The 15,793-nt window shown below is 35.6% G+C and overlaps 1 protein-coding gene and 2 long non-coding RNA genes across 8 annotated transcripts in view; 2 read left to right on the plus strand and 1 right to left on the minus strand.

Annotated features, from left to right (window-relative positions):
* The first annotated feature begins 5,071 nt into the window (after positions 1 to 5,071).
* On the plus strand, positions 5,072 to 10,422 carry LOC117107468. Its single transcript, XR_004445239.1, has 3 exons — positions 5,072 to 5,300; positions 7,100 to 7,212; positions 9,622 to 10,422. It is a non-coding gene; the product is annotated as an uncharacterized LOC117107468 (long non-coding RNA).
* Positions 10,423 to 12,159: 1,737 nt separating this feature from the next.
* The window catches only part of LOC117107466, a 25,685-nt gene continuing 22,051 nt past the window's right edge, over positions 12,160 to 15,793 (minus strand). For all 6 annotated transcript variants that reach the window (XR_004445234.1, XR_004445235.1, XR_004445237.1 and 3 more), the window contains 2 exons: positions 14,571 to 14,648; positions 12,160 to 13,072 (listed from right to left, as the gene is read on the minus strand). Coding sequence is in view for 2 of the 6 variants with exons in the window: in XM_033249166.1 (XP_033105057.1) it covers positions 13,059 to 13,072; positions 14,571 to 14,648 (92 nt within the window). In the remaining 4 variants the exon portion in view is untranslated. The remainder of the gene's footprint in view (positions 13,073 to 14,570; positions 14,649 to 15,793) is intronic.
* LOC117107467 overlaps positions 14,990 to 15,793 on the plus strand; it is a 4,113-nt gene continuing 3,309 nt past the window's right edge. The window contains exon 1 of the long non-coding RNA XR_004445238.1: positions 14,990 to 15,183. This is a non-coding gene — a long non-coding RNA (uncharacterized LOC117107467). The remainder of the gene's footprint in view (positions 15,184 to 15,793) is intronic.

Below are 15,793 nucleotides of genomic sequence, written 5' to 3' on the forward strand. Positions count from 1 at the left end.
GCTCGCATGCGCAGATGGATTTATTTGACGTCATTGCGTTCTACGTCCTACCGTCGTCGTGCAAAAGCTCCTGAATGTATGGAGAACGCAGCGCCGTTTTTAATGATGATCCATTTAGACTGGCACCAAAGATCTTATAAACACAAGATAGCGTTCTCCGCGATTTACGCGTAACAAATAGAAGCGTCGGTCAAGGTTCAAAAGTTTCCAATTTAGCAAGAGGGCGCCATTCATGCGCTATTATCAGAGCCATAGATATGGCTCTGGCTATTATACCAAAGAGAAAAAGTAATCAGCTTTGGAAGAGGGCGTCCTATCTGTTGCCATGGATCTGAGATGGTTCCTGTTCTGCTGTTCACAAGATTGATACCCTAATGGTAAAGTCGAGCGGTCAAGGGTCAAAAGTTTCCAATTTAGCAAGAGGGCGCCATTCATGCCTTATTACAGAATTTGCACGCGTAAATCACGGAGAACGCTATCTTGTGTTTATAAGATCTTTGACTGGCACCGACAATCAGCAGATGGCGTTGCATCGTCTAGCGCTCAGAGGTAGTGTAGTTGAATTTGTTGTACGACTTGGTTGGTTGTTATTGGTTAATATTGATATAAGACCATATGTGTATTTTATCATGCCGTTGCACTGCCCTGTTGATATCCCTGTTGTTTCCTATGTACACCAGAATATGATGCAATGAAAAAGGAGCACCGCATCAAACTATATTCGTTCAGATAATTTAATTTCGTAGACTAACTCTTCTGTACTCCTTAACCTTTGGGGAAAAGATTTTTAGAATTTACAATTATATAAAGTTCTATTTTTTTTTTTTTTTTTTTTGAAGAAGTTAACTGAAAGCAACTGAAACGAAACCTGATTAAGCCAACTAAGATTGTTCGTATTTTTAACAGCACAGATGCTCAAAGTTGTGACTAGAAAATGCGAAAAAAAATCAGAAATCAGGTTTACTACATGGCTAATAAATAACGCAAGTTGTTAAAGATTTTATTCGTTTATCGTGATCAGATGGTATCGAAAGAAACTAACAACAAACCAAACATTAATGAAAGACAATAATAATGATTGAACCTTTCCGCCAAGCCCCTTCCACAATAACATAAGTGTACGTAAATCCGCGTGTTTGTGGGACAACACGTATTCTTGTTGGACACGTGCGTATTCCCAGCACTGTTCTGATTGGTCAGTTGTTAAGTTTCATTGAAAATCCGGAAAGGTCCATTTTCTTCAGTTTATGCATTATTCATCCTGACTACTACTACACTATCTATTTTTGTTCAACTCCCTTTTTTGAACGTTAGTCGTTTCTGTATTTACTGCATATACTGCATATTGGGTAGACGAGTCATGTTATTTTAATTGTATATTTGTATGTAGATTATATGCATGAACTTCATTGTATATTAGCAAACTCTCAATTTTCCCAATAAATTGTAACATGGCATTAACTGGATATTAAAAGTTTGTATCATTTATGGAAATTTAGTTCCTTATTCAAGTTGAATTTTGATTCTGTAAGGTACCTTTAAGATGATTTTGACTCAAAAAAATACCGGGTTGTCCAGCTTGGTATAGTTTTCCACCATAGATCATAGTGCCATTAAATTGAGGTTACCATTAAGATAATGTTGAGGTGATGGTGCCATTAAGGTGATGTTGCCATTAAGGTGATGTTGAGATGATGTTGCCATTAAGATGATGTTGCCATTAAGATGATGTTGAGATGATGGTGCCATTAAGATGATGTTGCCATTAAGATGATGTTGAGATGATGGTGCCATTAAGATGATGTTGCTATTAATATGATGTTGAGGTGATGGTGCCATTAAGGTGATGTTGCCATTAAGGTGATGTTGAGGTGATGGTGCCATTAAGGTGATGTTGCCATTAAGATGATGTTGAGATGATGGTGCCATTAAGGTGATGTTGAGATGATGGTGCCATTAAGATGATGTTGAGATGATGGTGCCATTTAGATGATGTTGAGATGATGGTGCCATTACGAGGATGGTGCCATTAAGATGTTGAGATGTACCAACAATGCTTAGTTTTACGTTAATTAGTATGTAATGAAATCAGTATAAGTTAGCAATTGTACATTACTGCCCTCGATAACGGCACCAATCTAAATCTCTTATCCTCCCTATATTAATGTATATTAATACCAGTTGCATATTATCTTAAGACACCTGATGGCCTTTTTGGTTCCTTTACCACAAATTCAAGTTTTGAATTTAAATTTTTAACTTTTACCTACATTTACCCTAACAATTTTCTTGCTTATGAACATTTTACTTTTTATATGAGAAATAATTTACATATTTTTTAATTAAGAAAAAAAAATCAGGTCGTACATCATAATTCCTCGTGCAGCCGTGCCGTCCCCAGTTTGTGTCCGTCCGTCGTCTTTAACTATCCTTAACCTTTTGCCCACTTTTACCCTAGCAATTATTATTAATATTTTTTATTCTTGCTTATGAACATTTTACTTTTTATCTGAGAAATATCTTTTTTTTAAATTCAATTTTGGTCGTACATCGCAAGGTAATTCAACAGAAGGACGTACATCTCCGCTCTCGAACATAGCGCGTGCGTACAGTCCTTTGATCTTTTCTGTGGCATCGACAATCCGGTACTAGTTGCGAGTACAGCCGTCAATTATTAGTCTATGCGTGCCATTCGTTTTGTGGTGTTAGTTTTTATTTGATTAATTTTGGGTACTTCGCCATGTCTGTTACATCTGATTTTTTTTTACCGCGAGCTTGTTAAATGCTTCTATAAACTGCAATTTGATTTTTGAAAATTGACCAAGAAAATGAAAAGTTATAGCAATTTAAGTTTTACGAATTTTATAAAATTTCACGTTCTTATGTAATCATTTTGACAATGTTGGCATAAGGTGCCGAAAACGAACATTTGAGTATATACAGGACATTTATTAATTTTTACTGCGAAGCGAGTCTCATGAACGACAATTCACCACAATTTGGTAAAATTAATGTTGAAATGAAGAATACATTTCAGTCTAATGTTAGTGCAAAATATCATTAGTCCTTTGTAATCACCGCACGACGCGCGATTATCATGGCAGCTAACACGCGCGTGGTCTGGTTGCTATGGTTTTTGTGACGTTCAGCGTGTAGGGACGCACGTGCGCCTAGAATGTCGATGCCAGAGTTATAACCTTTGATGTCCCGAGATGTGCGTCCTTCTGATGAATTGCCTTGTACATCGTAAGTCCTCGTGCAGTCTCCAGTTTGTGTCTGTCTGTGCTTGTTACCATCCTTCGTCCTTAGCTACTGTAACCTTAAACTACTAACTTAACCTAACCCGCTATAGGGTCTACATAATAACCGTGCCCTGTCCGAGTGCCATCGCGTATGGCGTGCCCTGTCCGAGTGCCATCACGTATGGCGTGCCCTGTCCGAGTGCCATCGCGTATGGCGTGCCCTGTCCGTGCCGTGCCCGGGTCCGTTTTCGGTGCCGGCGTCTAGAACCCGTGTCTAGAATTTCGTAATGCTTGCCTCTATACATTGAGCCAATTTTGGTACATGTTGATTTGTAAGTTTTTAAACACTCTTATGTTTACTTTTTAAAAAAATTAAAAAAAAAAAACAAGTATGTTCTCTAGAGAATCGAACCCGACAACTCTAGCGTGAAATCCTACTTCGATAACCATTACACTATTGTGTACGAATGAACGGGACACATGTTCATAAAAAATCTATTCAGACTTGACTCCGGTAAATCCGTACAAATTTATTTTTTTATTCAAGGGTGAATATTTGAAAATTAATAATCAATATTAAGCTTACATTTACATAATAAAAAGCTGTATTTGAACTCGACAATAAGGATAGTGAATAGTTTTTTATTATTATGGGAGCTAATTAGTTTACAGTAATTTATAATTTTGTCGTTCATTAAGAAATTTTAGCACGTTTATCCCAACAACGTAAATAATTAAGACGGACACGAAACTCATCGTGTCTTGTTTATGTTGGGGGTGCTCGAGTCGATTCCTCTGTTTTTCTGATTTTATCATTTTACCAAGCATTCTTCGCGCCGCTGCTCATTTTGTTCCGAAATCAGACGAAAAGTAAATTATGTGTCCAGAATTTTACGTAGAGTGCAATTTTTGCTCATTTTGTTCCGAAATCAGACGAAAAGTAAATTATGTGTCCAGAATTTTACGTAGAGTGCAATTTTACGTTGTGGTCTGATATTCTTTAAGTAATTCAAGGTTAGTTTAAATTTTCATTAACAATTTAATCGTATTTTGTACCGTATATATCGATGTTTTTTAAGAGTTGGAAATTAACAATATAAAGTACGAATCGATTGCAGTTCCCGAGATTGTTCAAAATGTGATTTTGTTGCCTGATCGGGAAACGAAAATGTTCGAGTTCCGTATTTACGTTGTGATGAATTGTTAATGATTCCGTTTCTATTGTATTGTTAACTAGACTTGGCACCACATTAAGGATAGTGAATAATTTTTATAATTATGGGAGCTGATTAGTTTACAATAATTGATAATTTTGTCGTTAATTAAGTAATTTTAGCACGTCTATCTCAAGAGCGTAAATAATTAATACGGACACGAAACTCATCGTGTCTTCCTTATGTGTGTGTGTGTGTGTGGTGGGGGGGGGGGGAAGGTGCTCGAGTCGATTCCTATATTTTTCTGATTTTATAAATTTTTACCAAGTATTCTTCACGCCGCTGCTCATTTTTTCCCGAAATCAGACGAAAAGTAAATTTGATGTCCAGAATTTTACGTAGGGTGCAATTTTACGTTGTGGTCTGATATAGGCCTACATCAAGGAATTCAAGGTTAGGCCTATTTCTAATTTTCATTAACAATTTGATCGTATTTTGTATATATCGATGTTTTTAAAGAGTTGGAAATTAACGAAACAAAGCACGAATCGATTGCAGTAGCCGAGACTGTTGAAAATGTGGCTTTGTTTTTCTGATCGGGAAACGAACATTCTCGAGTCCCGTATTTACGTTGTGATGAGTTGTTAATGAATCCGTTTCTTGTTAACTAGGTTTGGTATCACGTTAAGGATAGTGAATAGTTTTTATAATTATGGGAGCTGATTAGTGATTATTTTTTTAAAGAAAGAAATGTATTGGCTTAAATATGGAAAGGACGGATTTTTCACTGAAGTTTAGCTAAGGACGGAACACTGATACTTACGAAAAATGTGATTTTTATTTGTGGGGGCGCTATGGTTCAAAACAAAAACAATAAACAAAACCACAAGTGTAGGAGAAACGAGTAAGTCTGAAACATTTTACAATATATAACGCAATATATAACATAAGTTTCTGGATTTTGAAAGCTATAATACTCACTGTTCATTAAAGTAAATGTATAGTCTATAGGTCTAGATGTAATGCAAGACCTATATAATTGTAGTAGACCTTTAGGCCCGTCCCTAGGCCCGTTCCTATTGCTACCGCGAGTAGCAGTAGCTGCTTGCTGCAGTGAGTAAGCGCGCTAGTGTCCTGGTAGTTGGGGTTTTAATGCCTGGCGCTTAGAGAAGGGCTTGTTGTGAAGGCATTATATTACCTTTTTTTTTTATGATTCTTTTATTTCTAGGGGGCCTGTTGTGTGAAAAAAACCCGAAAGATCAATTTTGAAAGAAAAAAATTTGTTTTACCATGCCTTCCTGGGGTATATATTACACAATTAAGACGGAGGCCGTAAGATTTTGAAGGTATGAGAGTGTAATTTCCGGGCACCTACAGGTCCATATTTTCTAAATGTTCACACCTTACCCCAAGGGCAGTGCCAGTGGGGGAGGGCATTAAAAAAATAGGCCCACACCAAGTCTACACATGTCTGTCACAGACTGAGTGTGCCATTTCCGGACATCAAGAAATCTCATTTGGGAGGGGGACTCCAGACAAACCCCTTGTCGGACAGCTTAGCGTCCCCAGAAAATATATCCTAGAGCCGCCACTGCTCAACCCCAACAATGGTGGGGTTGAGGTGGTGCCGACTCTCACATACCACCAAACCCAGCATCCACCCCAGCCTTCTGCTGCCATGAAATATCACTATAAGATTATCTTATTTCTTCATCATTATTTATGACCATGTGATTAGATCTCACACCATGGCATTAAGGTGCCCCTCGTATACACACAAATTTTTTTATTGACATCATCCAGGCAGGGGTCACAAGTCTCCTGGAACTCGCGGGAGTCTCCTAGAAATCGGAACGAACTTCTACACTCCTTTAAGCAAGAATCTCCCAGGAAATAACTAATCTCCCTCAAATTCATTTGCATGTTTTCAATATTTTATCATCATATTTTGTCTTAGCATGGAAATCAGTGCCGATGGGTACCACACTATGCCAAAAGAAATAATTTTTTGTTTGCTCTCCTCACACCCGCCCCTAACTCACTGAAAAAAAATAGGGGCGGCAAAACAAAAACATTTATTTTTGGGGTTTTTTTTAGCTTTTTTTTTTACAAATTAAAAAAAAAATATTAGTGAAACTATATTTATTTTTTGCCAGATACCCTACAATGTTGTCTAAAGTTGTTGTCTAGTCTACATTCATTTGCAAAATGTCAACTGTGGGTTATGTTTATTTCTATCTGATGAGTAATCATGAAAAAAAAAAAAAAATCTTTTTCCACCCGCCCCATTTTATCATTTAACAAAAAGAAGGCCAAAAAAATGCTTATTATTTTTTAGGCCCTATCTACAGATCAGTGGGTGATTCAAAGTGGGTGGGGGAGGGCAGGGGCAGGGCTGAAAAAAGTGTGTGACTGGCAGTCAGAGGAAACACGAACGTCCCAGAAGCAATTTTGGGCAAAGAAATTAAAAAAAACAAAAAACAGATAACCTTTGGTGGTGGAGGCATTTTATCAAGACACTTTCATGAGCAGAGGCACAAAAATTTGTATTCCTGGCTGGAGGGGGAGGTGTGGGAGACAGGGAGGTGTGGGAGACAGCCAGTCCCTACATTTTGCAAATTATTAAACAAAATTGGAAATAAAGAAAATTATATTCTAAAATGTATGTCTGAGAGTGCCATAATCATATATGTTCCTCCTCAGCTCCATCCATGGTTGGGTTGAGGCCTACCTACATCTGTGAATGTCCCGCTGCCCACACCCTCTTTGAATTCCTAAATCAGCCACTGTAAATTTCTGGTCTCAATATATGGCAGGTAAGCCTCTTGTTATATTATTTGTTATATTATTTATCTCATTGTACTATTAAAGTGGTGTTTGCCCTACTTGGCGTGTTCTGTGTGAGCTGGGTCCTCAGTGCGTTCCCAGGTACTTGTGGGAAACATTCTGTAAATGACCCAGGTAGGAATTGAGCCCACGACCTTCAACTAACCAGTGAGTTTTTTTTCGCAGATGTTTGGGACGTGCAGTGCATTGGGTTGGGGCAGGCATCACTTCGTATTAATTCACTTTGTATTAATTCTTCTGATGCAAAATGCATGGCAATTATCTTATTGTAATTATTGACTTATTGTTATTATGACACTCATTATTTTATGCAACCATAATCGAGACTAACGTATCTACCGTACTATCTTAATTTAAATAGTATTATGAATATTTTACTTTATTTATTTATTTGTTATTTATTTATTTATTCATTTCATATTTAATTTTTTATATATATCTTTTATTTTAAATTTATATATAGAGTATATTTGTGTGTGTGTGTATGCTTGTGTGTGTGTGTGCATATATATATATGTGTGCTGTCTCTTATACACATCTAACTTCCCAGAAGCATTTTTGGGCAAAGAAATTAAAAAAAAAACAGATAACCTTTGTTGCTGGAGGCATGTTTTCAAGACACTTTCATGTAAAAAGAAAAGTGTGTGGTAGGAGGTCAAAATAAGTTTGTTTTACAAACTTTTTTTGACCTCCTACCGCACACTTTTCTTTTTGTTTATAAAATGTAATTTCAATTGTAATATTTATCATTGATTAATTTATATTTTATGTGTGTTTGATAAAAAACAATAACACAAACAAACAAACAATCTCCTGAAAATGGCTTCTACCAACCCAGTGGTGGATCCAGGAATTTGAAATAGAGGGGGCCCATAGAGGGACTTTCACAGATGGAGGGTCGATACTACCTCAGCCCCACCATGGCTTTTTTATGACACTTTCAGACATAAATTTGAGTAGAATTTTCGTTTTTTCTCAATTTGTTATTTATAACTCTTGTAAGTCAGCTGCACGTCCACCCAAAAATGCTTGTGCCACCATTCGCCCACATCCCCCCCCCCACAAAATCATGCTCAAGTAAAAAAAATCACCTTATTTTGTATCCTAGCACCCCTTTACTTATTTATTGAGCCCCATCATTCCCCCTATTTTAAGACTCGTAGATACGCCAATGGTCAGCTGTTCTCCCTAAAAAAAAACATTTCAATAAAGATAGACTAGTCCTCCTCAGAAAGCAAAACATTCCAATAAAGATGGACTGTGTTTAAAAAATCAATAAAATTATGATTAATTATATTATATAAGAAATTGTAAAAAAATAAGTAAATATATAAAATAAAATGACAAACAAATTAAGAAAATGCAACAAGAACAAAAAAACAATCACAAAAGAAACTGAAAAAGTTGTAAAAAAGTCTAAGGAAATTAAACTTAACGTAGTGCGGTCAGCAACAATGTGAAAATGAAGAGGGTTAAGGGGCTGAGGTGAGCACCTCTAGAGGCTCGGAAATGGCACTCTCAGAGGGTAAAATTGCTTTTTCTAAGCACTACTCAACAAAGTTATTGGCTTCTTCCCAACAGAAGTTAAGGTCCCCTTCCCCTCACAGGCATTACAAATGTCAGATGTGTACCCTAGGGCCCGGATCAACCATTTGGTTCACATGTATTATTAGTTAAAAGTTCTGGCCTTATAAGATAACAATGTAGGGAAAAAGCACCAATTTTTGAACAGACATTTTCAAGCATGGGTAGCACTGGCAGTTCTAGCTGAGCCTACTACTACTACCATACTGTTAAAATGGCAGAAAAAAAACATCATAGGTGTCCGTCTTTTGGCATTTTTTAAAACAAAAATTGGCATCAGGGATGTAGCGTTGTGTTCGTAGTCAATAGAAAACTTTAGGTAAAATTCCTCCTTCCCCCACCCCCACCTGCTCCCCACTGATCTATCACCTGTGGCGGTGCAGGATTCCTGACAAGGGAGCTGATATCCTCGACGAGAAAAAAGTGGCCTTGGTCGGGCGTCGTTAAAAACCTTTGGAAAGCGGTCCTGGGGGGTGAAGCCCCCGAAAATATGACAATTTAGGGGTTTGAAAGGTATATTTATTAAATTTTTGAGTTTGTTAATAAGTAAGCAATACATATAATTTTCCTTTCTCCTGACAAATTGTGGTTTTTTTTTTTTATCCCCGACGGAGGCATGTACCCCCATAGTCCCCCAAAGTGCCGCCATTGTCTATCATATCAGAAAGCCATAGTAGGGAGATAGCAATTAGACTTATAGTATTTCTTGAGAGAATTTGAACAGATTAAGGGATGAGGTGCCATTGTCAACCGATGAAACTTAATAACATTATAAACGCTTTCTGTCTTTGCAGGTGTTTGTCACAAGTTAACTTGGTATAAATGCAAAACTTCAGCAACCTACTGGATTTCTCATTTTCTTTTCGTAATTGGAATGTTGTTTTCAAAGTATGTAATTTATACGTGACAGTTATTAATTGAAAATAATATTACTTGCTATTTTAGTGTCCTTTTTAAATTTTGATTTTACAAAACATATCATAATTCTGATGCCTAGACTTATGGTAGTTTAATTGGCTTAACTGGTGGTAACTCTGTTGGCTAAACCGGTGGTAGCAACTGTCTTTCGGATGAGACGTTTAAGCTGTTAACACCATTAAATATTTTAAGTCTCAGTTAAGCATGCATAAATATTTAAATCAATCCATTATTGTATATTATACAATGGTCGTGAAATAATGATTTTATATGTCCCGACCCACCAACCACCCCCCACCCTGCTATGTTGTTATAACACTGTTATTATTCAATCATGAGAAGGGGGTTATGCTGTTACTCTTAGACATTGTAATATTTTTGCATACATAAAATCCATAAAACTATTCTTTTTTGTTTTTAGTGATTTATTCTGTTGTTTTACATTGTTTAGCACTAAAAAACAACATATTCCGGTTGTTCTACAGTGCTTTGCATTAGTAAACAACAGAAATTTTTATTTTTTTATTTTTGTAGTCTTAACTGGTGTAAGGTTTACCATTTAGAATTAATTACTTTATATCAGATGTGTCTGTGGTGCAACGGTTAGTGATGTTGGATTCAGACCTAAAGGTTGGTGGTTCAAATCTAGGGATTTTTGGTTTTTTTTGGTCAATTTTCCAAAAAAAACCCCCAAAAAACCAAAAAAAAACGGGGAAAAAAACCAAAAATTGTATGACCTCTCAGTGGTGTCAATCTCTCGCTCCTGCCCTGTCTGTGACGTCGATCCTCCGCGCCTACCCTGTCCGTGGCGTCTGCCGGCGACGCCTGCCCTGTCCGTGGCGATCCTGCCCTGTCCGTGGCGTCTGCCGGAGACGCCTGCCCTGTCCGTGGCGTCTGTCCGAGATGCCTTCCCTGTCCGTGGCGTCTGTCCGAGACGCCTGCCCTGTCCGTAGCCCTGTCCGTACCAAATGCCTGTCCGTGGTGAGACTTGAACCTATGTACCAAGTTTAGGAAGCAGAGCGTCTACCTCCAAGCCAACTGTCTCACTAAAAGACTATGTTAATTTCTAAGTGTTAAACCACACTTAATGTTTAATTAAAAAAAAAAAAAAGTTTTTGTTTGGCTTGAACCTAGTAACCTCAAGGTTATAGTCCGTAAGGCTAACCACTGAGCTAACCAAGTGGATCTGAGAGAGTGTGTTAATTTCTAAGTGTTAAACGACATTTATTTAATGTTTACTTAAAAAAAAAATAAAAAGATATTTGTGTGGCTTGAACCTAGTAACCTCAAGGTTATAATCCATAACACTAACCACTGAGCTAACCAAGTAAATCTGAGAGAGCGTTTTAATTTGTGGATGGTAAGCGACAGGTTTTCGAAGCTAATGAATATTCATGTTAACAATGCATATTTATTGCTATGGTTTAATACCGCCCTCTGTGTTACTTTTTTTTCCTTCTAAATAAATGGTGTAATTTGGATCAAATGTATGTAGCGCCCTCAAATGTATTCCTACTTTGAATTTATATAGACCAGTTTGTGGTTGAGTAATTTCAGCAGTAAACTGGTGTTGTAATTAACTAATAAATATTCATATTTATTATATATTGCCCTCAATTTTGTCAAATGTATGTAGCGCCCTCAAACGTATCCTTACTTTTAATTTATGTAGACCAATTTATGGTTCAGTAATTTCTGCAGTAAACTGGTGTCGTAATTAACTAATAATAATAATAATAATATGTCATTGTTATGCATTTACAATGCCTCTAAGCGCTTCACATAATGAATATTCATATTTACTATATAGCGCCCTCAATTTTATTCCTACTTTAAGGCGTGATTTTTTTTTAATTGCTAGTAAACACTGAATATTCATATACACTAAGCAAATTTACGACCATGTATTTGTGTAGCGCCCTCAATTTCATCACTACTTTGAATTAAAGCTTTAAATTTAATTTCAGTTGTGAATGTTATTGTGGTGGTTGTTTTATTGCTGAATAATTTCCACTGTAAACTGGTGTCATAATTAATTATGTAGCGCCCTCAATTTTATCCCTACTTTGTTCAAATTTATAATGAGACTTAACACTGAATATTCATATTTTCCTAAGCAAATTTTCAACCGGGTTGTGTAGCGCCCTCAATTTTTTACTACTTTGTTTGAATTTTATAATACAGTATATGCAAAACCAGTTCTGCATATTTTTGTGATTGTCGTATTTATTGCTGATTTATTTCACTGTAAACTGGTGTCGTAATTTACTACTGAATATTCATATTTTTCAATAATAATAATTGTAAGGACCTGTATGCTTTTCTACACCCTGGTAATTGTATGTTATTATATAGCGCCCTCAATTTCATCCATAATTTAATAATTTAATTCAGTCCAGTTGTGCATGTTATTGAGATTGTCGTTTGGCTGATTATTTTCCTCTGTAAATTGGTCTCGTAATTTGCTACTGAATATTTATATTTACTATGTAGCGCCCTCAATTTTATCCCTAATTTTTTTGAATTTATAATGTGATTGAGACCAGTTGTGCATGTTTTTTGATTGTCTTATTGTTGATTAATTTCCACTGTAAATTCGTTTTGTAATGAACTACTGAATATTCATATTTTCCAATAATAATAATTGTTGAGATTCATTTTCTACACCATGGAAAGTGCTGGATTTCTCTAGTCGCTGAGTGATGTACATTGATGTCAAATATTGCTGCTGTATCTAAACCAAAAACTGAGGTTTTGTTTCTGGGACAATATCCCATATATTCTATGTAAAAATTACAAAGGTCTATGTAAAAATTACAAAGGTCTAAAATTATCTTCTGTTGTCAATGTATGTAGTGTTCAGTTGATACATAACTAGGCCAATATTGATCTTTGTTTACTATTTTGTTGATTTTTTGTTACATGTTGTGTAAGGGGTATAGTTTATCTTCTTGTCTGTTCTTCTTTGTCATTTAAATTGTATTTATGAGAGAATAAATGTTAATTAAAACCACACAGTCAGTTTTCATTATTTGTAGTTCATTTGATTTTTGTTATTTTATTTTATTCAATCATCAACCAACAGAGAAAAAAACCTCCACTAACTGGAGATTATACATACAAAGACCAATTTAAGCTTAAACCAGAATAAAACATTAAATTTACATCCCTGAGTATTAATAAAATTCAACTATGTATTATTCAATATTTTTATTATATTTTTTAATAAAAAGTTTCTTGAATGTAGATGCTTTTCTTTGCCATTTCTTCATCTGCTCTTTGACCTCCAGGCTTTTCAAGATGAACACTATCATTATGCTTCGCAATCTGAAATTGAAAACAAATTAAAATTACATTTGATTATAAAAGCATGGAAAAATAGTATATTAAAGCATATTTAATTAAAAGAAAGAAGGCACTGATAAAAATGGATGGCAAGTAAAACAATAGGGAAACTAAATTACCAAATGGCCATAGTGAGTGTGATCAGAATAATCTCATATTTGGTACAATACACACAACATTTACAATAAGAGAAAGGCATAACAAAATACACACTGGAAAATATGAAGTAGCAGTAAAATAAACAAAAAAAAAAAGAAATTTGGAAAAAACATAAATAATTATAATAAAAGATAGGACGTAAGACCTAAGAACGGAAAAACGGTTTCTGCTCTTATGAAGATATAAAGAGATTCCATACAAGATAACCCCCAACAATACAAATACCGAGACAGGTCCGGAGAATTTATAATTTGAAATGCTTATTTAATTATTTTTATAGTCTCATATTCTGTAAAAACTTTACTGAACGCTGTTTCCTCCTCCCGACAATGGTTTTTCTCCTTTACGAGAGGTAGAGTTTTTATATAGAAAGAGTTGCGACATAAGCGGTTACGGTCACGTGACTACTGGACGCCCTCAATCTGTCATCTTGGGGCCAATTGATCAAGTCAGTGGTGCGTAACAAGCAAAAATAAAATAAGGTTTGAGGCTAAATTATTGAACTAGTGTTATTTAAAAATCCATAACTTCGTACCTAAGGATCGTATCACATTTATTTTTTTCTGGAAATGTTCTTAAAAGACTATTCTACTATTCTGATTGAAAATATGTCTCGACCTCTGAATTCAAGATGGGAAAAGAAGAGCCTATCTAAATAGTGTATAATAATGGCCTCTCCAGCATGCACGGTACGTAGGTAGGTAGTACTACTACTATTATACTAGACTAGGCCTAGCTAGTAGTGTAGTAATATTTCGGTTACCGTTTAATTTCTGTTATTATATACTACTAGTTATTTTGGAGATACCCTTGGACTGAGGCGTGCCACAACACCCGTTTACTATACGAATTGCGTATGTGAAGAGTGAAGAGGCCTAGGCTCTGTCGCCTACTATTTTATGAGCTGGGACAAACGCGATGTTGTGTACGGCAGCTAAGTAAAGACGCTGTGCTATTTTGGTTTAAAAAAAACTACATGTAGTATTAATAATTGATAATAGCATATTGAGAATCAATTTAAAACAAAAATTGTTATAAATTTAATTAACAGATATTTACTATCAAATGACATAAAATTTTTGTATTAATATTTTTATTTATTTTTTCCGATTGCTATGCAATCGCCAGCATAGGCCTTGCGTTCACTCATGCATGAAATTATGCAGTACCCCAAAATGAACGAGAGGTCCTGGCACCCGCCCCCATCACCATTATAAGGAATCTTTTTTGTGATTATATAACATATAATTTGTAGGATCATTTGCTTCATTTATTTGTTGTCTGTCTTAAACTAAAATTAAATAAATAAAGCAATTCCTACCTTGTCCTTCGGCCACATAGTTTGTGTTCTGGAGAGTTCCCCACCTGCTCTCTTTTTCATGTATTTTAATTGGTGTAACTGAAATAAATGAAATGCCAGAAATTGTACTGAATTCAAATAAGCAAATCATATATTATCATTATATCAGTATTTATTATTATTATTATTATTATTATTATTATTATTATTATTATTATTATTATTATTATTGTTATTATTACTATTATTCCATGTAAAGTGCATAGAGGCACTGCGCAATATGCGCTATATAAATGTAACTTAAGCTCGTATTCATTTATGAAACTTTTTTTTCAAAATAAGTAATATTTAAAACGGATTTTTTAATAGAGGCCATGACGAATCCCCGGCAGTCGGACCAGGTCGGACCTCTAATCTTTGCTAATATTCTTTTATGGTTGAGGGCGCTTCGCGTGGTGAACATGTGCTGCTTTTACCACCACCTCTCTGTAAATCCATGGAGATTTAAAGGGAACGATAATATAATATCTCCACGATAAATCACTGTAGAATGTCTCTTTAGTTGTGGCTATCACTCTATTTCTGACTTATTTGGACAAGGAAATTTTTTAGTACGAAATGTGCTGAAAAATCTGTAAGTAGTCTTCAACAAATTGAAAAATTACAGTTGCTTCTGCCATGCCTAGCTAGAGGAGGGTCCAATATTAATAATACTGTAGGCTGAACCAGCTGGGGACAGAAGCATTCTTGCTGGCCAGTCGGCATTGGCCTAGGTTCACAAAGCATTAGAAGGCCTTGAGGGGTTGCAGAGGCCTAGCCTACTGCGAAATACATTTGTCATATGTTATTAGGATTTGGTCAAAGCATAATTTTTGTGCAAAATTTGGCGTGGCGTGAAAATCGGCCGCGAAATGCGCGGACGGATTTCTTCTAGACCTAAGAAGAAGGGCACATATAAAAAAATATTATATTTAATATCACCCTTTTTTTTTTTTTTTAAATATCTTTACCGGGACAATGGAATATTGCTAAAAACTGGTTTTATTTTTTTATTTTTCCCGCATCAATTTTCCCCAATTTTTGACGCGGGTGGGAGTGATATAATCTAACAATTTTTTCTATGTGCCTTAATGATTGCATGGAGGATTCCCGGTGACATGCACAGGCCTTACTTTGTTTACAGTGTGGTTGTAGCGTATCCAATTGCTTGAAATGGCATCAAATAAAACACCTAAGTAGTCCTG

This window comes from Anneissia japonica, unplaced genomic scaffold (genome assembly GCF_011630105.1).
Source record: "Anneissia japonica isolate Jap-2015-1 unplaced genomic scaffold, ASM1163010v1 scaffold284800_len683186_cov164, whole genome shotgun sequence".
NCBI lineage: Eukaryota > Metazoa > Echinodermata > Crinoidea > Comatulida > Comatulidae > Anneissia > Anneissia japonica.